This window comes from Eptesicus fuscus, chromosome 13, assembly GCF_027574615.1.
Source record: "Eptesicus fuscus isolate TK198812 chromosome 13, DD_ASM_mEF_20220401, whole genome shotgun sequence".
NCBI lineage: Eukaryota > Metazoa > Chordata > Mammalia > Chiroptera > Vespertilionidae > Eptesicus > Eptesicus fuscus.
In genome coordinates, this window is record NC_072485.1 from 3,324,757 (window position 1) to 3,350,479 (window position 25,723).

Here is a 25,723-nt window from a genome sequence, read left to right on the forward strand (position 1 = left end):
TTTTCAAATAAATATAAGAGGAAAGAGAATAGCTTAATGAATTCTGATGGCATTCATCACCCACTTTTAGCAATTACCAACATTTGACTGTTTTTTATCCTTTTCCCAACTTTCCTTTTTAAAAGTATTTTAAAGAAAATTCAACTATATGATTTTATTAACCAAAGTCTCCCCAATAAATTCAATAAAAATATAATAAATTCAGGAAGTCATATAATTTCATTTATACATATTTAAAATTTTCTCTTATAAATAAGGAGTTAAAACTTAACCATAATTCCTATCTCAAGGTCATTAGTCCTGTCTATTGCTTTTTCAGATGCTAAACCTGTCCAATAAATTCTCAATTTCAGGTATTTTGCCATTTTAGAATATACATTTATAGGTCATATATATTTTAGAGATTCTGATTTTCCTTTGGCATATTCTATTTTTTCGTGCTTTTTGTAGATCTTTTACTGTGTTTTCTTTAATATATTAATATCAGTCATTTATTAGTCCATGCTTTCTAACTCTAATATCTCAGTCATCTCTGGTTCTGCTTTTGTTGACTTTAATCTCTAGATTATGGTCACTTTTCCTACTTCTTCCCATGCCTAATTATTTTTCATTGTATGCTGGATATTAAGAGTAACATGTTGTAGAGACTCTGCATTATGCTATTTTCTGTCGTGTTGGGATTGTTCTAGATCAACTTGATCATATTGAGGCTTGACTTTAGGCTTTGGTAGGGTGGTTCTGTTTTAGTTTTGCCCTTACTTCAATGGCACAGCCCTCACTCCTAGTGTCTTATCTTCTGGAGTGCCAACTTAGTGTCTAGGCTATTCACCCAGGTCTTTCCTTGTAAGCTGAATCTGAACTTCAGCATCTCATGAGCTCTGTGTAACTTCTAAAATTTTCTGTTTAGCTTTCATCTTCCCAGAAATCTCTTCTGCTAAGCCTATAGTCTTGCTTTTGTACATTTTCAGTGTGGGAGTTGGCCAAGGACTTAAGTGGAATTTCTGTACTAAATTTTGATGTTCCTTCTCTGCTTCTCCCTTTCTCTGCTATCTTGCCACCCAAAGTTTAGCTTCCTTTGTAACCCCTAACTCTGATCTGTTTCCACCACCCTGACCTACTTCTCTTTGCTAGGGCTGTTTCCCTAGGTTGTGGTTATGGGGCTCACCTCTTGTGCTTTCTTTCTCTGAAGAATCATAGCCCTTTTTTGGGTATTGTCCAATGTTTGCAAACTCTAACTTTTATAGTTAAAGTGGGAGAGTAAATCCAGTATTTGTTACTGTTTCATAAATAAAATTAAAGTCGACAATACCATTCTTACCACCAAGTATTATTTTTTTTTACTAAAAGACAGGGCATGTTTACCTTTTTCCAGTCGTCTAAAAACATCTTTTTATAGTTTGTTTAAATCATGATGCAGCAAAGCGCATTCTTCTGTTGAGTTGTTAAGTGGCTTAAATATTTTATAATTTGCAACAACCCTTTTCTTCTGCAAACACACTTTTTTCCTATGCCATTTATTTAAGAAACTGGATCATCTTACAGATTTCTCACATTCTAGATTTAGACCCTTATTGTGTTTCTCTCAAACATATTTCTCTAACTCACTATTACTTTGTTAAAGTGGTTAGGTTAAATACCCGTCACTTTGGGCAGGGTGGAGGCAGGAATACTTCACAGTTTTTAGACTGTTATATAATATCTGATTTCTCCACTTGTAGTGATGTATGAAGCTTTATAAAGTTCTTAATAAAGTTTTCTATCAACCCTTGACCTAATGTTTTAGCCACTCTGATTACTTAGTTGCCTAGATACATTATTTCATTAGCAGTTGCAAAATGGTGATTATCTGACTCTCTCATTAAAAAAAATATATTTTTATTGATTTCAGAGAGGAAGGGAGAGGGACAGAGAGATAGAAACATCAGTGATGAGAGAGAATCATTGATCGGCTGCTTCTTGCATGCCCCCCTACTGGGGATGGAGCCCTCAATCTGGGTATGTGCCCTTGACCAGAATCCAACTCGGGACCCTTCATTCTGGAGGCCAATACTTTATCCACTGAGCCAAACCAGCTAGGACTAATTCTCTCATATTTCTGCATTTATTAGTTATGATTCTTCTGTAAAGAACTTTGCCTATAAACTGTTTAAAAACTATAGTAAAGGCAAAATAAATGATTATTTTCCTTCATTTATTAAATTTCAGAATAATAAATTCACGCCCATCTATCTCCAATGGTGACTTCTGAGGTTGATTTTATTTATTTTGTAACTAGAGGCCCGGTGCATGAAAATTCATGCACTGGAGGTGGGGGTCCCTCAGCCCGGCCTGCCCCTCTCACAGTCCGGGAGCCCTCAGGGGTGGGAGGCGACCTGGTGATCAGGGGAAGGCGACAGCCCATCACACCTCTGCTGCTACTACTGCTGGCAGCGCAAGCCTTACCTGGCCCTGGTTACCTGAGCCTCGGGAGGCCCTGGGCAGCTGGGCAGCTGACATCTGAGGCTTACCTGCGCCTTGGCCGGCCCTGGGCAGCTGGGGGACTGAGGGGACTGGGGGACTCTGGAGGCAGGCGCACGGAGCAACCGGTCCCACTTGCCACACGCCAGCCACCCCAGTGGGGCTGAGGGGGCTGGGCGCTGCCATCTTGTGACTGTGGGTGCCGCCATCTTTGAGGGCAGGGCAGTCAATTAGTATATTCCCTCCTTATTGGCTGTGGGAGCCGCCATCTTTGAGGGCAGGGCAGTCAATTAGCATATTCCCTCATTAGCTGTGGGCACCACCATCTTTGCAATGGCATGAGGGTCAATTAGCATATTCCCTCTTTATTAGATAGGATATCATTATGAACTTAAAAATTTTAATGCTTTTGATGTGTTTCATTCCACTGAGTCATTATTCTTTTGATGCTACTGCATTGTTGTTGCTTAGATGCCTTTTTAGGGCACAGAGGTAAGAAATACATATTCTTATGGAGAGAGAAAAGTAAAAGATGAGTTTGTACTAACATTCCAACTGAAATTGAAGATTCCAGCGCTTTTACTTATCTTCTCAAACATGATGTATAGAGTGGGGCAAAAGTAGGTTTACAGTTGTTTGTGAGAGTAATAACACAAGAATAAACTCGTTTCACATGCTCACAACTGTAAACCTATTTTTCTCCTCCCTGGATTTATATCTTTTTCTTCTAGCTGAAAACTGGTTCCAAATGACGTTAACATAATTACATACTTGATATGGAGAGTCAGGGCGAGATTGGTTCAAAGCAATACTAATATTATTACAGATATTTAGGAGACTGCTGCTTCTTTTTGTCCTTAGGCTATATCCCACTAAGGATGCATAAGAAAAATACTGTGTTTTATTAAATATGTTTTATTGATTTTTTTACAGAGAGAAAGGGAGAAGGATAGAGAGTTAGAAACATTGATGAGAGAGAAACATCGATCAGCTGCCTCCTGCACACACCCTACTGGGGATATGCCTGCAACCAAGGTACATGCCCTTGACTGGAATCGAACCTGGGACCCTTTAGTCCGCAGGCCAGTGCTCTATCCACCAAGCCAAACCGGTCAGGGCCTGTGTTTTATTGTTATTTTAAAAATTATTCCCAACCTATGTAATTTTATTAACCAATGTCACCCCAATAAATTCAGTTAAGAAAAAGAAAACAAAGCCCTAGCCAGTTCGGCTCAGTGGATAGAGCATTAGCCTGCAGACTGAAAGGTCCCAGGTTGGATTTCGGTCAAGGGCACATGCCCGAGTTGCAGGAGGCAGCCGATCAATGATTCTCTCTCATCATGGATGGTTCTCTCTCTCTCTCTCTCTCTCTCTCTCTCTCTCTCTCTCTCTCTCTCCTTCTCCCTTTCTCTCTGAAATCAATAAAAACATATTAAAAAAAGAAAAAGAATCCCTGGTCCTCAAGGAAAGGCATACATGTTAAGAAATCATTGTAGTACAATTGTTTACTGATGATGTAGGGGTACATAGACGAAATGCCATTCGACATAAGTTATGGAGCAGTTCTTCTAGGGTAGGTGAGTAGATTAGGGGACGTTTCAGAGAAATGACCTTTGAGCTGGATTGTAAAGAATGAGCTTGAGCTCTAGCCGGTTTGGCTCAATGAATAAAGTGTCAGCCTGCAGACTGAAGGGTCCTGGGTTCAATTCCCGGTCAGGGCACATGCCGGGGTTGTAGGCTCAATCCTTAGTGTGGGACATGCAGGAGGTATCCGATCAGTGATTTTCTCTCATCATTGATGTTTCTATCTTTCCCTCTCTCTTCCTCCCCGAAATCAATAAAAATATATATTTTTAAAACGAATGAGCTTGATTGGAGCCAGTCGATTATGGTAGGATTCAGAAAAGATCCTCTGTATTACAAAGTTAGCCAGCTCACTTTTGCTACTAGTATATAGGTGTAGCATGAGAAACATTTGCACTACATTGGAGAAGTCAGAACTAAAGCATATTTTGTGATTGGAAGTATTTTACAAAGAAATTGTGTTTTTGCAAACCTTTTAAGGAAAAAGTTTATTTTTTTTGGAATAGACAAGAAAATATAGTGTGCTTTTTTTATTTATACTAGTGGCCTGGTGCACGAAATTTGTGCCAAGGAGGGGGGGTCGTTCCCTCAGCCCAGCCTGCACCCTCTCCAATCGGACATTCCTCTCGCAATTTGGGACAGCTGGCTCCTAACTGCTCACCTGATCGTCCCTAACCTCTCTGCCTGCCTGCCTGATCGCCCCTAACTGCCTCTGCCTGCCTGCCTGGTCGCCCCTAACTGCCCTCCAACTGCTGGCCTAATCTCGCCCCCAACTTCTCTCCCCTGCTGGCCTGGTTGCCCACAACTGCCCTTCCCTGCCGGCCTGATCTCGCCCAGTCTCTGTCTCTTTTTGTTTTTCTCAGCAGTCCTCCAGGCCCCCCTGCCTCCCTGTCTCCCTCTTCCTCTTTCCCAGCTGGGAGGGGGCAGGGCCAGTGGGGGCTGCTCCACCCTCTGCCCACCCTCCCTTCCATCTAGGCCTCTTCAGGCCCAGTCTGTTTTGTTTCCTCATTCTGAGAGAGGCTCCGAGAGCGAGCTGGGAGGGAGGGAAAGAAAGGGAGAAAAGGCTGTGAGCTGGTGGACGCTGTGTGTGTCTGTGCGTGTGTGCAGTTGTGAGTGAGTGTGAGTGCTGGCCCCACCTCCCCCGTCCCCATCTCCGCTGTCACAAGTCCCCATCCACCAGAGCCTGCTGCTTGCGCAGCCTGGGCATTAGTTCGAGCCTCCGGTTGTTGTGAATGTGATGGACCCAGGGTTTTTATATATTAGAATACTTGCAGGAATACTCAGTAATGAGTACTCCAAATAATTCTGTATCTTGATTGCAGTGGTAGGTGCACAGATATTTCCATGTGACAAAATTACATACAAGTATTCACACATTGTACCCCTCTAACATTCTGGGTTTTGATATTGTTTGATAATTATGTAAGATTTAAACATTGGGGAAAAGTGTACTCACATGGGATCTCTCTCTACTACCTTTGCAACTTCCTGTGAATCTGTAATTATTTTTAAATAAAAGTTTTTTTTTAAAAAAAATAATTATTTCTCTTGCTATTGGTGTTGTTTTTATAAATATGTTACGTAAATGATTATAATTCACAGGTGATTTGATTTCTGACCTGGAAAACTCAAGGGAATCCATTGAAAAACTGTTGCAACAATGTGAGACTTCTTTAACATGAGTTAATCCAAATATAAAAAGCCAATAGTCTTTCTATATGCAAACAGCAATCTTGGAGAAATATAAGAAAGAATCTCACTTAAAATAGCACCAAAAAGACGAACTTTTATTATGAATAAAAGTCACAAAACATCCAGTTTTCATGAAAAAACTATTGAATATTTTAGAAATGTAAATTCTCCTTGAAGTAGTTTTGTAATTTAATCTCAATAAAAACATTTTTTACATTAGGCATATAGAGATACAGACATAGATATAGAGAGTGCAAGAATACAGGGACACTGAACAATTCTAAAAGAGAAGACACACAGAGCCATATGAACACTACACTGTCTTGTTTACTAAGCTTTAAACTATCTTGAGGTCAGGTAGCCTTAGTCCTCTAACTTAGTTTTGCCTTTTCAAAGTTCTTTTGGCTATGTCCTCTGCATTCCCATCTGAAGTTTAGAATCACTTGTCAGTTTATAGCCGCCCCCCCCCCCCCCCGCAAAAAAAGCCTGAAGATGTTTTGATTGAGATTGCATTAGACCTATTATGTCAGATTTATTCCCAAGTATTTCATATTTTTAAAAAATGTTTACTTTGTGTATCTATATAAATGCACTTTAAAAAAAAAAGAAAACAAATCACTGGCGTGTAAAACCAAACATTATTTTTTGTTTGTTTTTTCTTTCCATCATCATTTGTCCTTCCCATACCCTCTTCCACCTCCACTCCCCCACTTTCCCCCCTACCATCACTACACTATTGTCCATGTCCATGAATGCTTTCTTTCTTTTTCCTCAATGCCTTCACACACCTCTGGGTCACTGCAATGCTTTTCCCTCACCTTCCCGAGAGCTGTTAGCCTGTTCTCTAAGAGTCTGTCTCTATTTTGCTTGTTAATTCATTTTGTTCACTAAATTCCGCATATAAGTGAAATCATATAATACTTGTCTTTCTCTGACTGGCTTATTTCACTTAGCATAATGTTCTCCAGGTCCATCCATACTGTCACAACAGGTAAAATCTTCTTCTGTTTTTACGACTGAGTAGTATTCCATTGTGTAAATGTACCACAGCTGTTTTATCCACTCATCTACTGATGGACACTGGGCTGCTTCCAAATCTTGGCTATCTATCTATCTATCTATCTATCTATCTATCTATCTATCTATCTATCTAAAAGCCTAAGCGACCATCGCAACCAAAACAACCGAACAGACAACTGAACAGGCTGCGTGGGGCAACCAGGCCGGCACGGGGGTTAGTGAGTGCCGACCAAACGACTGAGCAGCAGGCTGTGTGTGGCGACCAGGCTGGCAGGAGGGTTAGTGAGGGCCAACCAGCGACTGAGCAGCAGGCTACGTGGGGTGACCAGGCCAGCAGGGGGGCAGGTAGGGGTGACCATGCTGGCAGGGGGGGCAGTGAGGGGCAACCAGGCCAGCAGAGGGGGGCAGTTGGCGGTGACCAGGCCATCAGGGGGGGCATTTAGGGGTGATCAGGCAGGCAGGCAGGTGAGCAGTTAGGACCCAGTGGTCCTGGATTGTGAGGGGGATGTCCAACTGCCCCGAGGGGTCCTGGATTGGAGAGGGTGCAGGCTGGGCTGATGGGACACCCCCCTCCCCCATGCACGAATTTCGTGCACCGGGCCTCTAGTTGTAAATAACACTGCAATGAACATAGGGGTACATATATTCTTTTGAATTAGAGTTTTTGGATATATTACCAGAAGTGAAATTGCTGAGTCATAAGGCAGTTCCACTTTTAATTTTTTTTGTAATCCTCACCTGAGGATATTTTTCCATTGTATTTTCAGAGAGAGAGGAAGGAGGGAGGGAGGCAGGGAGGGATGGATGAAGGAAGGAAGGGAGGGAGGGAGGGAAGGACGAGAAGGAGGGAGAGAAAGAGAAATATCAATGTGAGAGAGACACATCAGTTGCCTCCTGCACACCTGGGAAGCGAATCCACAACCAAGGTACATGCTCTTGGATTGAACCCGTGACCATTTGTTGCTCAGGCTGATGCTCTAACTACTGAACATTTTTTGAGGTAACTCCATACTGCTTTCTACAGTGGCTGCATTGGTCTGCATTCCCACCAACAGTGCATGAGAGTTCTACCTTCTGCACATCCTCGTCAGTACTTGTTGTCAGTGGGTGTTAAAAACCCCTACTATGACTGTTTTACTGGCAATCTGTCCCTTTGTATCCATCAAGATTTTCTTTACATATTTAGGTGCTTCTGTGTTGGGTGCATAGTGTTTACAAGGGTTATATCCTCTTGTTGGATTGCTTCCTTTATCATTATGTAGTGGGTCTTCTTGTCTGTTACTATAAGCCTTTGTTTTAAAGTCTATTCTGGCAGATATAAGTATTGTTACTCCAGTTCTATTTTCCTTTCATTTGCATGAAATATCTTTTTTTATCCCTTTACTTATAGTCTGTGTGTATCTTTTATTCTGTGGTGGGTCTCTTAAAGATAGCATATTTATGGGTGTTGTTTCCTTATCCATTTAGCTACCCTATGCCTTTTGATTGGAGCATTTAAGCCATTTACATTGATTATTTATTGGTGATGGTGGTGATAGTTCTTGTTCTTCTTCTTCTTGTTCTTGTTGTTGTTCTCGTTCTCCTTCTCCTTCTTCCTCCTTTCTCCTTTCTCCTTTCTCCTTCTTCTTTGCCCTTTAACATTTCTTTTGATATTGTTTTGGTGGTAACATGCTCCTTTACCTTTTTCTTGTCTGGCAAGCTTTTTATTTCCCCTTCAGTTTTAAATGATACTCTTGCTGGGTAAAGTGGCTTTGGTTCAGCATTTCATATAATGCTGGTTTGGTGGTGATAACTCCTTTAGCTTTTTCTTATCTGTGAAGCTCTTTATCTGCCCTTCAATTCTGAATGATAACTTTGCTGGGTAGAGTAGTCTTGGTTGTAGGTTCCTGCTATTCATCACTTTGAATATTTCTTGCCACTCCCGTCTGGCCTGCATGGTTTCTGTTGAGAAATTAGCTGATAATCGTATGGGAGCTCCCTTGTAGGTAACTAACTGTTTTTCTCTTGCTGCTTTTAATATTCTCTCTTTGTCTTTTGCCCTTGGCATTTTAATTATGATGTGTCTTGGTGTGGTCCTCTTTGGATTCCTTTTGTTTGGGGTTCTGTGCACTTCCTGGACTTGTAAGTCTATTTCTTTCATCAGGTGGGGGAAGTTTTCGTTCATTATTTCTTCAAATAGGTTTTCAGCATCTTGCTCTCTCTCTTCTTCTGGTACCCCCATAATTCTGATGTTGGTTCGCTTGAAGTTGTCCCAGAGGCTTCTTACACTATCTTCAACTTTCTGAATTCTCTTTTCTTCATGCTTCTCTGGAGGAGTGTCCTTGGCCTCTTTGTATTCCAAATCTTTGAGTTGATTCTTGCAATCCTCTAGTCTTCTTTTGGGTCTCTGTATAATATTTTTTTATCTCAGTCAGTGTATGTTTAATTTCTAGTTGGTCCTCATTGAATTTATCGGCCTTTTCCATGAAATTCTTGAAAAACCTTATAACCGTGGTTTTGAACTCTATGTCCAGTCGCTTGTTCTCCTCCATTTCTTTGGTTTGTGATCTGTTTCCTTGCCTTCTCATATTCTCTGCTTCCCTAAGTTGGTAGGGTAGTTTTGTGTACTAGGTGTCCTATTGGTTCAACGGGTCAGCCTCCCAGTTACTTGAGGTGGACACTCTTGGTGTACCCTTGTGTACTGTGTGTCCCCCAGCAGGAGCTACAGCAAGGGCTAGTTTTCTCCTCCTTTGCTTGGGCGGTTTTGGAGCAGTCTGACTGGAGCTGCAGTTAATTTGGTTGAGCTGCCCCAGAACAGGCCATTTATATGCAAAAGCCGCTGTGTGGAGCCTGGGCGGGTTTGTAGAATGTGCGGGGCGGGGTCTCAGGGCTGGGCGGGGTCTCAGGGCGTCACTAGGCTGGGGCGTGGCCAACGGCGATGGCTGCCGTCAGCTGTCTCTGCCTTTCCACTTTTCCAAGTCCCTGCGCCCTGCGCTCCAGCGCAGTAAACAATGATTGCTGGGCGCACCTCTGCAAAAAAGTCACTCTCACTTTCCGACCCGATGGCCGAGAGTCCAGCTTCTCCCCGTAGGTGCCTGGGTCCCCCGAGTGTCCCCAGAAACTGGATTTCAGAGTGATTGGGAGCTTGTCTCCCTGCGGTTGAAGAAAAGCCGCGCACCCAGCCGCCCGCCGCTGGCCCGATTCGGCCCGATTCGCGTGCCTCCATACCTCAGCTTTTCAGCGATTGTGCTCCTTTCTCTTCTTAGTTGTAAATCTTCCACTCAGCCAGCTTTCCCGTGGTTCTGGGTGGTAGACGTTTTTGTCTTTTAGTTGTATTTTTGAAATTGTTGTTTGAGGCAGCAGATTAGTTGTTTAACTATGCCGCCATCTTGGTTCCTCCATTGATGACGGTCCTTGCTTTTCATCACTGAATATGTCATGCCAGTACCTTCTGGCCTGAAATGTTTGTTGAGAAATCAGCTGACAATCTTATGGGAGCTCCCTTGTAGATAACTGCCTTTCTCTTGCAACTTTCAAGATCCTCTCTTTGTCTTTAACCCCTGTCATTTTAATTATTATGTGTCTTGGTGTGGGCCTTTTTGAGTCTATCTTCTTTGGGACTTTGTGCTTCCTGGACTTTTGTGTCATTTTCCTTCACCAGTTAGGGAAATTTTTGGTAATTATGTCTTCAAATAAGTTCTCCATCCTTTGCTCTCTTTCTTCTCCTTCTGGTACCCCTGGATGCAGATGTTTCATGTTATCCCAAAGGTTCCTTAAACTGTCATTTAAAAATTTTTTTTCTTTTTGCTGCTCTAATTGGGTGTTTTTTTCTACCTTGTGTTACAGTTTGCTGATTCAATTCTTTGCTTCATTTGACCTACTGTTTATTCCTTCTAGTGTATTATTTATTTCAGATATTGCTTTCTTCATTTCTGACAAGTCCATTTTTATGGCTTCTATGTCCTTTTTCATGATGTTGAGCATCCTTATAATCATGACTTTGAACCCTATATTTGATAAATTGCTTGCCTCCATTTCATTTAGCTCTTCCTTGGAGAATGCTTTTGTTCTTTTATTTGGAGTCTGTTTTTTACCTCCCCATTTTGATTGCCTCTTTATGTATGTTTCTGTGTATGAGGTAGATCTGCTATGACTCCTAGTCTAGGTAGGGTGGCCTTATATAGTAAGCATCCTGTGGAACCTAGTGTTGTCTCCTTGATCACCTGAGCTGGGTACTCTAGGGATTTCCCTTGTGGGCATTATGTGGGCCTTTCTATCCTATTTGAGTCTTGATTGCTGTTGGCCCATTCCTGTGTGGAATCGACCCTCAGGCTGACTAACTGTATGGCTCAGCCCCCAACACAGCATTCAAGCTTCTGTGCAGGTGTTAATCACATGAAGCAGAATTCACTTCAGCAGGTTATAGTGCCTGCTGAGCTCTCCCAATGGATCTACTGCTTGTGCAGCTTATTGGGTTCTGTTCTGTTGTCTGAATCTGGCCACTGGCTGTATTGGTTCTGGGTCTCTTTAGAGGGATTCTTGTGCAGGCCAATGTCAGACACTGCCTGTGACTGCCCCTGGACAATATGTTTGGAGCTATCCATGATCCACAGCTGTGGCTCCCTCTGCTGTGCCTGAGTGTGTGAGAAGAGGACCAATCTGTGTTCCAAGGCCTGCTTTTACCAGCATTGGGTCTGGGGGCAGGTCAGCAAATGTCTCAAAGCACCTGAGACCACCTCTGCCTGCATGCAGGCTGCCTGTTAGGCTTAGTCACTGAAGAGCCTCTGACTATACTCCTCAGCAGGATGTAAGCTCCACAGGGTAGGGCAAGAGAGATTCCAGCAGGTGGGGCTATTACTTCCCCACATACTGATGTCTCTGAGAGGGGAATGGCCTGCCTGAGAATGATGGTTTCTGCAGTATGGGGGAATGACTCAGCACAGGGATGCTGATGGCTGAACCTTCAGCTCTCTCCCCAGAGCCATCCACCCCAGACTTTCCTCACGTTGCTCTAGTCCACTCTACTCTCCCTTCACTGAAACTCAGGGTGAGTGGCTGCGAATAAAAGTTTTTGCATTGGCCCTTTAAGAAGGTGTCTGCGTCTCTAGCATTCTAGATATCTCTCCCTAGTGGACAGAGACCCCACTGCTTTTCACAGCTGGATGTTATGTGGGCACCTTTCTTGGTTCTGGGGCTCTAGGCTGGGGAGCCCACCTTGGGATTTAGACCCCACATTTCTTGGGGGGAACGTACTGCAGCTGAGATACCCCTCCAGAACTTCAGCTGCTGCCCATGCAGCCCGGCCAGCCCTCTTACACCTCTGCACTTCTTCCAGTCTCAACGGGGCTCCTTCTGTAAGTGCGTGGTTATATGGCTTCTCTCCGGCTAGTCTTCAGTTGGTTATTCAGGATGATTACTCTATAATTTAGGTGTAATTCCAGTTTGGTGCTGGGAGGAGGTGAGTGTAACTTCCACCTAATCTATCACCATCGTAGATCCATCTCTGGTTGTTGTTGTATTTTTTTAAATCCTTGAGGACATGCTTAGAGAGAGAAAGGGAGAGAGAGAGGGAAAAAAACACATCAATGTGAGAAACATTGATTGGTTGCCCTCCATAAATGCCCCATCAGAGCTTGAACCCGAAACCCAGTTATATCCCTTGACTGGGAATTGAATTAGTAACCTTTCAGTGCACAGGATGGCACTCAACCAACTGAACCACATAGACTGGGTTTTTGCTGTTGTTTTGAGAGTAGATTGTAGGAGGCCAAGAGCAGAAAGAGGGATACTAGTTATTAATATTAGGAGGCCATTACAATAATCCAGGAGGAAGATAATGGCTCTTGGACTAGACTTGGGAGCACTGTAGTGGAGTGGAGGTAGGGCTGAGGAATAGGGGAAATCTGGATCTGTTTTGAAGGTAGAGTTAATAAAATTTGCTGAAAGATAAGATGTGTGGTTTGGGAGAAAGAGAATGAGGACACCAAGGTTTTTTACCTGGACACCTGGAAGGATGAAGAAAATACATAGTAATAAGAAGCAGCAGCAGGTAGAAGCCTGGTGTGAGGTCATTGGATTCTTGGCAAGGAACACAAATAACAAACCCTCTTCCTCTAGTCAGTGGCAGCTTGGGGCCTGCAGGGGCTCAGGGCAGCATGAGACGAAAGTGAGAGCAATCTTTTTAACCTGCTCACAGGCAGCTGAGTTATCTTGGCCTTGCCCTGGCCCTTTTGGAAAGAAGCATTTGTGTGATAAACAGGAATTTTGTTTCCATGGGTGTAGAAAGAAGAAATGACAGAACAGAGTAACAAAGCAGAGAAGTACTAGCTGTGGTTAGCTGGAATTGGCAGACATTTTCAGGTAGCTACCTAAGCTTAGCACACATGTCGCCTTTTCTCTATTCTAGACGAGGTTATTTCTTCATCGTGAAAAGTTGTCAGGGTATTTTCATTTTAAGCTGGTGTTTTGGATCAGTTATGAGTTGTAGACAGCAGACAAATGGAGACACTGTCTGTTTATAGTGGAAAAGTGACTTAAAGCTGTGCTGGCTCCCCACCACTACCCCATTAGTGGCAGGCCTCTGACACGCCAGAAGCTGGGCTGGGAAGTCAAGACTGCCTGGTGTGCAGTTTTGCTCTTTGAAAGGTTAGAATCTAAATGTACCACAAGCTCTTTCTTCCTGAGTCAGATTGGGACAAAATAACAAACAGTGCATTCTGAAGCAAACGCTATACGTGCTGGTGTGCTAATACTTTTGAAACTTCAGAATTTGTTTCCTCCCCTTCTAATAATATTCCTCATGAGATATAGAAGTCCCTTAGTGTCACTAACTTCTTTTCATTTTGTGAGGAAGAGCAGATTAAAAATGAATAAAGAAATCTAGTGCCCAGTGGTTTATGGCGATTGGAAAGTGAGAAAGAGAACTTAGACTCCTTACTTTTGATAAGAGCTTAACATAAGAGAGCTTTTTCTGCTTTTATCTGAGAGTTACCTCATCCAGGTCTGGGATGAAATGGTTGGAGTGAAGTTGTGATAGAGAAAAACTTTAAATTTGTCGGAGACATTTAGTAGTAATTAAATAGGTAAGTAGTTAATTGATACTGAAAAAGAACTTAACTGTGAGGGAGTTTATTCAGCAGAGTGTATGTAATTGAAGATTCTGGACTGGGGTGGAGGAGTGTGGGACTACCGGAGCCAGCCAGGGTCATGTGGGGTGTTGGGACTGAAGATGTGGGTGGCACTTCGCCCAGTGTTAGGAGAGCTGCCTAGAAGCAGAACAACTCTTTAGAGTTCCTTGCAGCTGGGGTTTATCCTGACAAGATTCAGAATATACTTTACCTTAAATATTGTGTGGCTCAGGAGCCATTTTGTTTCATTTGCCTTTCTGAAATTACTCTAGTATTTATTCAAATGCTGTGACTGTGCTAAATGCAGTCTGGGCTTCTGCTCTGGGTTTCTTCACCGAAAGTAAAATAGCCTGTTTGAGCTGGAGGAATTTTTGCTCATTGCCTATACAGCACACATGAACATAAGCAGTCATTTGTCCACAGGCAGCTAAGAGGCGGTTTCTGCAGGGACTGAAAACCACGCAGGCCGCTGGCTTCCTGGCACACCCACAGGCCCCGTAGTTTCTACTGAAAGCCAACTCAGGGGACAAGAGATGGGGGTGGTGTGGTAATAAGATGGGCAAAACTGAATGCAGAGGCTAAAATCGGAATGATGTTGAGCTGTTAAGATGATCCTGTATTGGGGAAAGAGCACAGTGCTCCCAAGGAGAAAACTCGGGCATAAATACAATGGCTAGGAGAAAACATCTAATGTTTGCAGTCAACACTTGTTTAAAGTGTTTTGTATGTTTTCTTTATATTTATAACTGTAGGGATACTGTAGGTACCTTTAGGAAAAATACTACGTAGTTTAAGCTGCTTTACCCACTGTGCTATCATAAATACTTTTACCAGGGTCATGTTACAGTGACAAATGATGTACCTAATAATCACCTTCAAACACTACAGAATCCTGAAGAACCTTGTGATCTCTTAATCAAATTCTTAAATATTCTCTGTATAGTCTTGCCCCAGACCTTTACAAAAGAGCATGGAACACACTGTCAAATCTTAGAGGGAAGGCAGGGGAGGGTGGGTAGGTGGGTGGGAAGAGATCAACCAAAGAACTTGTATGCATACATGCATAACCCATGGACACAGACAATAGTGTGGTGAAGGTCTGGGGCGGGGCAGGGGCGTGCTAGAAGGGGATAATGGGGAAAAATGGGGGACAAATGTAATACTTTCACAATAACGATTTAAAAGTAAATAAAAATAGCTTTTTAAATGTCCTTAAAGTCATGTCTTTCATATATGATAACTCTTAATCACAATACATGTTTATACCCAAATACACTATCCTTTCTTTGTCCCTAGCATGTAACAGAATGTATTTCTACTTGGCAGATCAAGAGGTAGGGATACTGGCAGTATAAATGATTTGCCCAAGGACAACCAGTGTGTCATTGTAGAGATAAAACTAGGCTACATTCCACCAGCTCCTGGCCTGTGTACAATTTTGAGAGCTTTCCAATCATTTTTTTAAAAAACAAGTACTTAAAAGAAAAAGAAAACAAAGTACTTAGAAAATATAAAGAGGTTGTATGTTTTTTTAATAAAAGAAAATCACTTATTTTGGAAATTACTAAATCATTCTGTTGTATTTAAGAAGCTCTTTGATGTGTCTGGTAATTAGTATTTACTGCCAGACGAATGTCTCTTGGGCATTTTAATTAATGGTTGGCTTGGCCAAATGAGCTTCTGATGGTAAACCTTCATAAGGGTTTATTTTTATGTTTCTTAAGAATAGCTGTCTCTTCAAAGCTCTTTAATTAGACAAAGTTTAGCAGCTAAAACATATTATTAGAATAATTAGGCCTTGGGTTAAGAGAAATGGGGGGGGGGGGTGTCAATGGAGCAGGTACTGTTAGAGAATAGTCTTTTGAAATAAAACACAGTGCTGTACATCTGATGGGTGTCCAGGTCTTTAGCAGTTTATGTTGTTACTATCCCTAGTTCGGTAACAACTTTTGTGTTTAAAATTCATATGACAGCCCTGACTGGTTTGGCTCAGTGGATAGAGCATCTGCCTGTGGACACAAGGGTCCCGGGTTCGATTCCAGTCAACGGCATGTACCTTGGTTGCGGGCACATCCCCAGTGGGGGGTGTGCAGGAGGCAGCTGATTGATGTTTCTCTCTCATCTCATCGATGTTTCTAACTCTCTATCCCTCTCCCTTCCTCTCTGTAAAAATCAATAAAATATTTGGAAAAAAATAAAAATAAATAAAATAAAATTCATATGACAGGTCTCACCAGAAGCCTAAACACCAGAGTGTGAGCTCAGTTATCAGCACTCTAACTCCCATAGACATCTTCATTCTAGTCCTCTGAGCTGCTAAGCTGAAGACTTTGTATATTCTCCTTTCTTTACTCAATTGTTAATCTTGGCCGTAATAATGATTGTTTTTGAGGGAAATGCTTCAAAGATTTTCTGTGTGGGTCATTCATAATAATTATAACAATTCCTTTGAAGGGGTTTTCTTAATAATTTAAATGATCTGTAAGGTAATATTATTAAAACTACTATATTCTTGGTCCAAAATTTTATGGTCTTTGTGGTCAGAATTTAAATTACTTGAAAATCTGCTATGTAGATGGATTGTTATTTAGCTCCCCTTCATGCTCCTCTCCAATTTCTTGTCCTAAACTCTTAGTCTTAGCAGTATTACTGGTACATATGTTTTACCCCAAACTTCCTCTTGGTGATGAAGAAAAGATATACCTGATTAGTCCTATTGGTGACTGCAGTAGCACCGAAACAATTGGGTAGTATTACTAAAATAACTACTGATAAACAATAATACCTTTATTTATAGTGTTTAATTTTTCACTTTTCCGCTATGTCAAGGTGCTTATGGTGGCAAATGTGTCCTTTTTCCAGCTAGATCAGCTGGATAAAACTATTAGTGCTAATAAAACTATTAGGAATTTAAAACTGAGCAAATTATATCATTGCTAATGTTTCTGATCCCATCAGTTGTCATGACCTGTATATGTTTCTGGTTACATGAAGAACTGGGTTCAGAATATGTATGTCATTGCTTTAATATAAACCTACTGCCACTACTAGAAAAAGAACTTAAAAATTTATGGTATTTCATTTTTAAATATAGAAGATACCCTTATTTATAGTACTATAAAGTTTATAACATAAATTCTTTTGCTATATACCTTAGTTAGCAACATAGCCAATGAAATTATTTCATTTAAAGTGGTAGAAAATGCACCTTTTTTATTGATGTTATCTGTAAAAACTAATAATATAGTTTTAAAAATATTTGCTAAGCACTGTAAAGATGTAGGCATATTATGCATTACAGAATATAGTCACCAAATAAATATATTTTATGTCAAATTGTAAAACTTTGAGAAAGCAGAAGAGGTATTAGCTTAAAGTTTATTGAACTCTTCTTTTTGACTCATCCTTTAGCACAGGAAATATTGCTGATACTTATCTTCAAGTGTACGTTAGCTGTGTATGTATAAACTTCTGCAGTGGAGATAAGAAAAGGAAGGTGTTAAGTGCTATGATCCTTGAAAAATACCATATGTCTCTCAGAACTCTTGTGTGTGTGTGTGTGTGTCTGTGTGTGTGTGTGTGTGTGTGTGTGTGTGTGTGTGGTAAAGCAAGTGTATTCTTAGTCATATGTATATAACAGGATTTCTACTTAAAATAGTTTGGGTACTGATTACTAATGATTTCTTATAGATACAAACCAGGACTGTAAGTGGGTTGTTTTCTGTTTTTTATTTTACTTCTTTCAGCTCATTTGTTTGGTGGGCTTCCCCTGCACCTCCTTACATCTGCCCTTTGGAATGATCCCAGTGCCCACATGAGGACTGACTCTGTTCTTCTTCACCCAGACCACCTGGTGGCCCATGGCAGAATGGCGGAGAAGGAGGCCCGTCGGAAGTTCAAGCAGATCGTCGCTGCTGTCTTTTTTTGTCACTGTCGGAACATAGTCCATCGTGATCTAAAAGCTGAGAATTTGCTTCTGGACGCCAATCTGAATATCAAAATAGCAGGTGAGAGGCATGCTGAGGATGTGAAATAAGGACAAAAGAGCTTTTCCTTCAAGATTCTTAAAGCAAGGGATTGTCTGTTTCCATCCATTCAGAAAGAAATATTGTGAAAATACTTCCTTTGTGTGTGTGGCTTGAAAACTGATAAATTTTCAAAATACATTTATGTGCTGGGAGGAAAGAAGGAAAGGGGTTGTATTTAAAGTTTTATTTTGGTTGACTAGTCCCTTTTAAATAATAAGGAATAAAATATAGAAAAATAGGAAGAAAAACTGCTGAAATTTTGTGCCTCTCAGCTTCACTGAGAACGTGGATTTATGGTGCTCCTGATATAGAGCATGCCTACTCTAAAGACGGCGGTTCATGGTAGTTCAGGGAGAACTGATCATGCGGTGGTTTAAAGGCAGTCGATGGTTCCTCTGATTCACTCCTCTGCTCATCTGGCAGAGCCTCAGAAGCACCTTCCCTGCCTCGGTCTACCTAGACTTCAGCTTCAGTTAGCGCTCAGCATGTGCTAACCAATCCACGCCCACCACCTACTGATGGGAGGAAGTGACTGCAGATGACAAATAGGAACTATAAATGTGAAAATAAACAGTTTTTGTTTTCTGACGGTTTTTAGTATTGCATGGTGTGGGTCCCCCCCGCCCCACCCGCCCCCAGTCTCCCGGAGCGAAGGGAGGGAGTCATATGGAACACTGGAGCGTAGCTAGAATGCAGTAGCCTTGAAATCCCCGGCGGGCCGCGGAGAGCAGTTCTGCAGAGTTCCCTCGTCCGCAGGGCAGAAGCGAGAGTTCAGCTTTACGTCCTCTGTTAGAGGTCAGAGTGCCCACGTGTACCCTCGCAGTTGGCGATTCTTCGAAGTTTCTTTCGTGTAAATGCGTCTGTTCCCTTTCTAGGCTCTCCTTTCACGTTGCTGGAGCGTCTTCGCTCTGTATTTGTCTGTCAGGCTGACGGTGCCGTCTTGTTTAGAGCTTTCACCAGCTCCAAGTTCTCTGAAGCCTGCGCTTGCTCAGTGTATCGTCAGTAGGAATTGATGCTCTCTTTATCTTATGTAAGGTCATGTTTTCCTTTGCCCTAAGTCTGTCTTCTTCTCCAAAACTCTCCAGATGCTGATAGTTCCCACAAAGGTAGGTAGCATGGGAAGGCCTGGCAGTTTCAAGCCTTTTTTTTTTTTTTGGTAATTATTCATTGTAATTTCCCATTGTTGCTATAACAAATTACCACAAACTTGATGGCTTGAAAAACACAAATGTACTATCTTACTGTTTTGGAGGTCAGAAATCTGAAATGTCTTCAAGGCTAAAGTCGAGGTGCTGGAAGACTGGCTCATTCTGGGCTCTGGAGGCTGGCTGTTTGCTTTTTCATCTCTTAGAGGCCCTGCGTTCCTTGGCTTTAGCCCCTTTCACACCTCACTCCACCTCTTGCTTCCAGTGTCACATTTCCCACTCCTAATCTGATCCTCCTACTTTTCTCTGATTCCATTGGGCCCTCCTGAATAATCCAGGCTACCTCCCTATCTCAAGATCCTTAACCTAATCATGTCTGCAGAAGTCCATGTAGGTAACACACTCATTCACAATTCCATGGGTTGGGGCAGTGATGGCGAACCTATGACACGCGTGTCAGCACTGACACACATAGCCACTTCTGATGACATGCGGCCGCTAAGGCGGCCGCATGCCGAGGATGAAACATTTGCTGCTCCTGAGGATGAAACATTTGTGAAATAATGTTTTTTCCTCAAAGTGACACACTACCCGAGTTATGTTCAGTTTTTTGGTGAAGTTTGACACACCAAGCTCAAAAGGTTGCCCATCACTGGGTTAGGGCATGGGTGCTTGGGGGGCGGGAGGGAGGGGGGAAGACTATTAGTTAGCCTGCCACAGTGTTATGGGGATCTTTGGATTCCTGATTAGTGAGTTAAAAGAAGGCCCTCTATTGCTTCTACAGGTTTAGTCTCTCTCCAGTGACTAAAGGTTAAAATTTTTTTTAATGCTTCCTTGGTTCTTGATTTTGAATTTAGAACCATTTTGATTTAGGGAACTTTGTGTAGCTTTTGGTTTTTGCATTGAGAAAGCAAATGTAAAAGGCACTAGTCAGTGATAACTGAACTTAGGCACTCTACCGACAAGTATTTGGGTAGAGACTTTTAACTGCCTTTCTTTGTAAATAGTTAAGTCCATGCGGTCACAGTAAGTCTCTGCCTGCTGATGTGTGATTACATAGTCCTGGGTGCCAGCAGCTGCCCTGGCCCTCTCTGTGTTAGCACATACACTTTGGCAAGATTTTTAAAATCATTGATGCAAAGTCTGTATTTTTATTATTTGTTTTTGAGAAAAGCAAAAAATAAAGGAACACCTCTAGTTTTGTGCCCTGCTGTAATATCTAACATTGCCTTTGCTTATGCATTCCTTCCTTCATGCCACCATTACTCAGTTTCTTAATCATTGCCCGAACTTCCTTTCTTACACAGAAACTAGGTAGAATTCCCATTGTCATCTGCCAAGTCTTCTTTGAACGTAATGGACCAGTGGGGGAAACACTGCTCAGTGAAGCTGACCACAGCTGACTGATTTTGGAGAGCTAGGTTGGATGGTTCTGACAAGATATGGTCAGATAAGTAATGAAATCAACTTTTTATTCTAAAAGCTAAAAGTAACTTCTAGATCCCTGATCTTTTCAGTGAGCTTACCAATGAACTATTACAAATCGCAATGAGAAGGAGCCACTACTTATGAAAGAAACACATGAGAGAGATAATAGATTTTTAGTTTATTTAAAATTTACGTCTTAAGCACCTCATTTTTAAAAAAAAATATTTTTAATGATTTCAAAGAGGAAGGGAGAGGGAGAGGGAGAAGAGAGAAAGAAAGAGAGAGAGAGAGAGAGAAACATCAGTGATGGGAGAGAATCATTGATCAGCTGCTGCCTACACACCCCTCACTGGGAATCGAGCCCGCAACCCGGGCATGTGCCCTGACCAGGAATCGAACCGTGACCTCCTGGTTCATAGGTTGACACTCAACCACTGAGCCATGCCAGCCAGGCCTTAAGCACCTCATTTTTATTTTTTCTTTATTTCTTTTTTTTAAAGCACCTAATTTTAAAAAAAATCATTAATATATGTTATAGTGACAGATTGATGTGGATTAATAAAAATTCCGATTAGGAAATGTAAGGAATTCATGTTTTCCTTATGCCATGTTTCCTAAGTGGTTTTGGTGAAAAGATTATGCATCCTGTTCAAATGCAGAAGACGGATAAGCTGTTCTGGGGATGTTGTGTTTACATTAATTTATTTTTACTTTTCATATGAATTAATGTGGCAATTTACACTTAATACTTGATACTACAAAGCACTGTGGCTGTTATAACAGCTTCTTCAAGAGAGTGTGTTTTCTGGACATGAAAAATAAACTGCAGTTACATCTATTAAAAGATCCAGCATCGCCCTAGCTGGTTTGGTTCAGTGGATATAGTGTCAGCCTGCAGACTGAAGGGTCCCAGGTTCCACTCCAGTCAAGGGCACATGCCCGGGTTGTGGGCTCAGTCCCCAGTAGGGGTTTGTGTAGGAGGCAGCCAATCAATGATTCTCTCTCATCATTAATGTTTCTATCTTTCCTTTTCACTTCCTCTCTGAAATCAATAAAAATATATAAAAATAATTTTTTAAAAAGATCCAGCATCATTGTATGGTTTAAGGGTTTTTGTGCTTAAATTCTTCTCTGTGAATCTTTGTTCTCTTGCTATTTCTAGAGAGAATAAAATCGAGGTAAATAACTTGGTTTTCTTTATGGTTTTAGAATTAAAACACTCTTATTAATGACAGTAGCAAATCTATCTTCTCTCGAATTATTTAAATGATGTCTAACATTACTAAGCCAGAATAAGCATTGATTGTTTTCAGAATAAAAAATGTTATTTCTGAAAGGCAAAGTTACCGAGTCTAAGCATTTATAGTAGCTATCTGAAATCTTAACTGTTGTTAACAAAGGTTCTTTTCTCATGTGTATTGGAAGAGAAAAAAGAAATGTAAGAAGTGACTCCTAACCTCAAAAATTTACAGTCTATTTGGGTAGCAAATGCTTAGACCTTTGAACAGTGAAATAACTCAGGAATTATGTTTTACACACATAAAGTACTTTGCAAAGCATTTTCATATATGTCATTTAATTTCATCATATTTGGCATGCAAATATAGCTTATTCAGAAAACATTAGAATTATCAAAACACACACCTTTAACATTCCAAATCTGAATTTTCTTATAATTAGCACTCATGTAAATTTCCTTCATATAGCGTCCAACTTTGGGAAAAGAATAGGATTCTTAGCCTCTAACCTTTTACTTTTCATGCCTCTGATATGTGAGGGTCCACAGAAGAGGAGGTGAAGGCCTGGCATGGCTCTCTCAGCATGTAGTCTGCATTCCTGGGTGACAGCATGGTACAATAGGAGAAATGCTACAAGGCACATCGTGACTCATTATCACATTAACTGTACAGTCTAATTACCACAGGAGTTCAGATGATGAAGAAACCACTTCAGTTTATAAAATTTCATTAGACTGTAAATGCCACACGGACTTTGGATTGTTTTGCCACCACTGCCTAGCAGGTGCCTGTCCTATAGCAGGTGCTCAGTAGCTTAATTGATCTGAACCGTAGACAGTAGTGATAAGGAAATAGACACACTACTGAGGACATCACATTGGAGGTGAGTTGTAAAGGATGAGTAGGGATTCTTGAAGGTAGAGGAGAAAATTTCAGTAGGATTAGGATTAGTCAGTCAGCAAATATTTAGAAAGCATCTGCTATGTGCAAACACCAATCTAGACAGTAGCAAACCTGTCTTCCATAGAATTATTTAAAAGATGTTTCTGCCCAGGCCAGTGTTACCCAGTGAGCATCTCCCTGTGCACTGAGAATTGCGGGTTTGATTCCCGATCAAGGGCAGGTTGGGGTGCGTGCAGGAGGCAACCAGTTTCTCTCCTCCCTTCCTCCCTTCTACTCTCTCTGAAAAGCAGTGGGAAAAATATTCTCAGGTGAAGATTTTAAAAAAATGTGTGTGTGTGTGTGTGTGTGTTGTGTGTGTGTGTGTGTGTTTCTAGCATTAGTAATCCAGAATAAGTATCAATCATTTTCAGAAAAAAAATTTTATTTTTACTTCTGAAAGGCGAAGTTACCAAGTCTAGGCACTGAGATACAGCAGCAGATAAATAGCCCCTTAGAACTAAGGTTCTTATTGGGGAGATAGAGAGTAAACACATAAACAAATAAGCTCTCATTAGGGCTGTAAAAATGATAAAATTGAGTAAAGTGATAGAATGACTTGTGGAAGAGAGATTGATTTTAAGCAGGTTAGTCAGAGCCTTCCAAGCAGAAGGAAGAGCAATGTTAAGGCCTGACTGACAGATGGATTTAGCATATTTGAGGTGGTTGGAGAAAGGTTAGCATGGCTGGAGATAATAAAAAAGGGGAGAAGTGGAAGGACATGGCGTGAGGGAGCCAGCCAGGGCCAGTTTGCACATGGAGGGTCTTTATGCACATGGTGAGGATTTGGGATTTTGTTTTGATCACAACGGGAAGCTGAGTTGGAGAAGCAAGAGCAGCAACAGAATGCACTTGGCATATTTGCAGACAAGGTAAAGCGCTGGCTGGAGGGGAGGCCTAGGTAGGGGAGTCATGTCTGAGAAGGCGGGAGAGGTATGTATTGATACAAAATTGTGAAATTATTTGAATACCAGGCTTAATAAATCAGGTACAGGATGGATAAGAAAAAAGGGTGGGAATTGGGGGAAGGGACAGGAAGGCAATAGGAGGATCAGTTAAAGGTTGTGAAATGGTAAAATCCTGCATCAGGGTGTGGACCCTGCATCAGGGTGTGGTAGAAGACATGAAAAGGAAAAAAGGCAAGGAGAGGGAGAGAGAAACTTCTTATTAAATATTTGTTTAGAAATAGAGAAATCAGATTTTCTTACTGATGGAATGTTAACCTATCAAAGAAAAATGGTGTTGTCTTATTTTTAATTGTTGATGCATTGCTGTTTGAAAGTCATTTTATTTCTTGTTCCCAAAGATTAAATAGAGAAAATCCTATATTTGAAAAAGACTGCTCAAGAAAAACCTTAAATGTAGCTGGCTTTCTCCCTGAAGCAACGTATTTATTTGAAATACTAAGATGTTTTGAGAGTGTTTTGGAAATTGTGGAAACTTTTTTCAACCTAAGGAAGTTGGAAACTTTTCTCTTTAAATGTCGACTCCCAGAATGGTGTCCATGAGATAGATGCCAGTCCGGTGTTATTGTTTTAGTTGGCAATCAGTAGACAGCTCAGATCTGAAGTACAACTACAGCAAAGCCAGGATTTTGGAAAGAATTTCCAGAGAGCATTTATTTAAGGTACTGTGGAAATTTTTGACCTTGATGTAGTGAGATCAGTTTCTCAAAGTGAGAAACTAAAAAAGTTTGTAAGTCCATTGACCTCCAGTATAAATATACTAAGATACACTCATATAAGGAATAAAGGTTGGAAACCTGAGAACTAAGGTTCTTATGGGGGGAGATAGATAGTAAACACTTCCAGACGTTGGTAATTAAGTATGTCCCTGACTGGTCACAGAAAGTAGTTACACAATATTCATTGTATCAGTTGCAAATGTTTATGTCATAATCCTAACACCTTTCATTTAGGTAATCACTCAGTACACCTCTCTGGTTGACAGGTCAGTAAATTGAGACCCCCAGAGGCATGTGACTTTTCTGAATCCAGGTCATCACAGTAGAGCCTGGGAGTCATACTGTCAGTACATGTTCTCACCCCGAAATGGTGGGTGGCCCTCAAGAGAAGCTGCTAAGCAAATTTAATGTACAACATGTTGCCCCTGGGGAAAATAAAGTTTGTAAACTTCTTTCTTGAGTTCTATTCTTAAGACTGGAGTTTTACAAATGAGAAATTAATGTGCCTCCATTCAAAAGGCATTTCATAATGAAGTTGACTGACTTTGTATGAAAAAAGTCTAAAATTCAAATGAGCAGGTTTATTGTCATTCTTGGTTCTAGATTATAGTGAGATCTTATTCATCTTGAAAAGTGATTGTGCCTTGCTGGCATCAAGAACAATTTTCTGATTCTAGTTTGCAATTGCTGTTCTACCAAAGGATCTCACACGGGACGGTGGCAGGGGCGGGGAGGGGGAAGAGGATGCGGGGGGGGGGGGAGTATTGCTGCTCACAAAGTTTGAAATGACTCACTTTATTTTTATTTTTAAAAATATATATATTTGTATTGATTTCAGAGAGGAAGGGAGAGGGAGAAAGAGATAGAAACATCAATGATGAAGAGAATCATTGATTGGCTGCCTCCTGCACATCCCCCATTGGGGATCGAGCCCACAACCTGGGCATGTGCCCTGACCAGAATCTAACCATGACCTCCTGGTTCATAGGTTGATGCTCAACCACAGCCACACAGGCTGGGCAGAAATGGCTCACTTTTAATCACATGCTTTATCTTTTAAATTCATGCACATTTTGTGTTCTTGGTACAATGTTTTTATTTGTTTTAATATTAAAATTATTCAACTATTTAACATAGGAAAAATGGATGTTCCAGGAAGGTATATTTTATTTAGCTTGTAATGTCACATAACTCTGGCACACTGCAGCGCTATGCCTGAGGATATATGAACATACATCAATAGAAGGACTGAGGCTAGAGCGTTCTTTCCCAGCCACAGGCTCCCCTTACACACCACTCTAGTGTGTGCACATTGACTCCTCTATCACTTTTCTCAGCCTCAAGGGTTTCCATGCCAGTCTCAATTAATTGTAGATTTTCTATCTTGGGGGGCTTTTGTGGG

The 25,723-nt window shown here is 41.3% G+C and overlaps 1 protein-coding gene across 7 annotated transcripts in view; it reads left to right on the plus strand.

Annotated features, from left to right (window-relative positions):
* SIK3 (SIK family kinase 3) overlaps positions 1 to 25,723 on the plus strand; it is a 310,082-nt gene that overhangs the window by 211,231 nt on the left and 73,128 nt on the right. For 6 of the 7 annotated variants that reach the window (XR_008557941.1, XM_054725226.1, XM_054725227.1 and 3 more), the window contains exon 4: positions 17,705 to 17,866. Coding sequence is in view for 6 of the 7 variants with exons in the window: in XM_054725226.1 (XP_054581201.1) it covers positions 17,705 to 17,866 (162 nt within the window). In the remaining variant the exon portion in view is untranslated. Of the gene's footprint in view, positions 1 to 17,704; positions 17,867 to 18,318; positions 18,389 to 25,723 lie in introns of those variants that run through there. The other variant, XM_054725232.1, reaches the window with a different exon arrangement.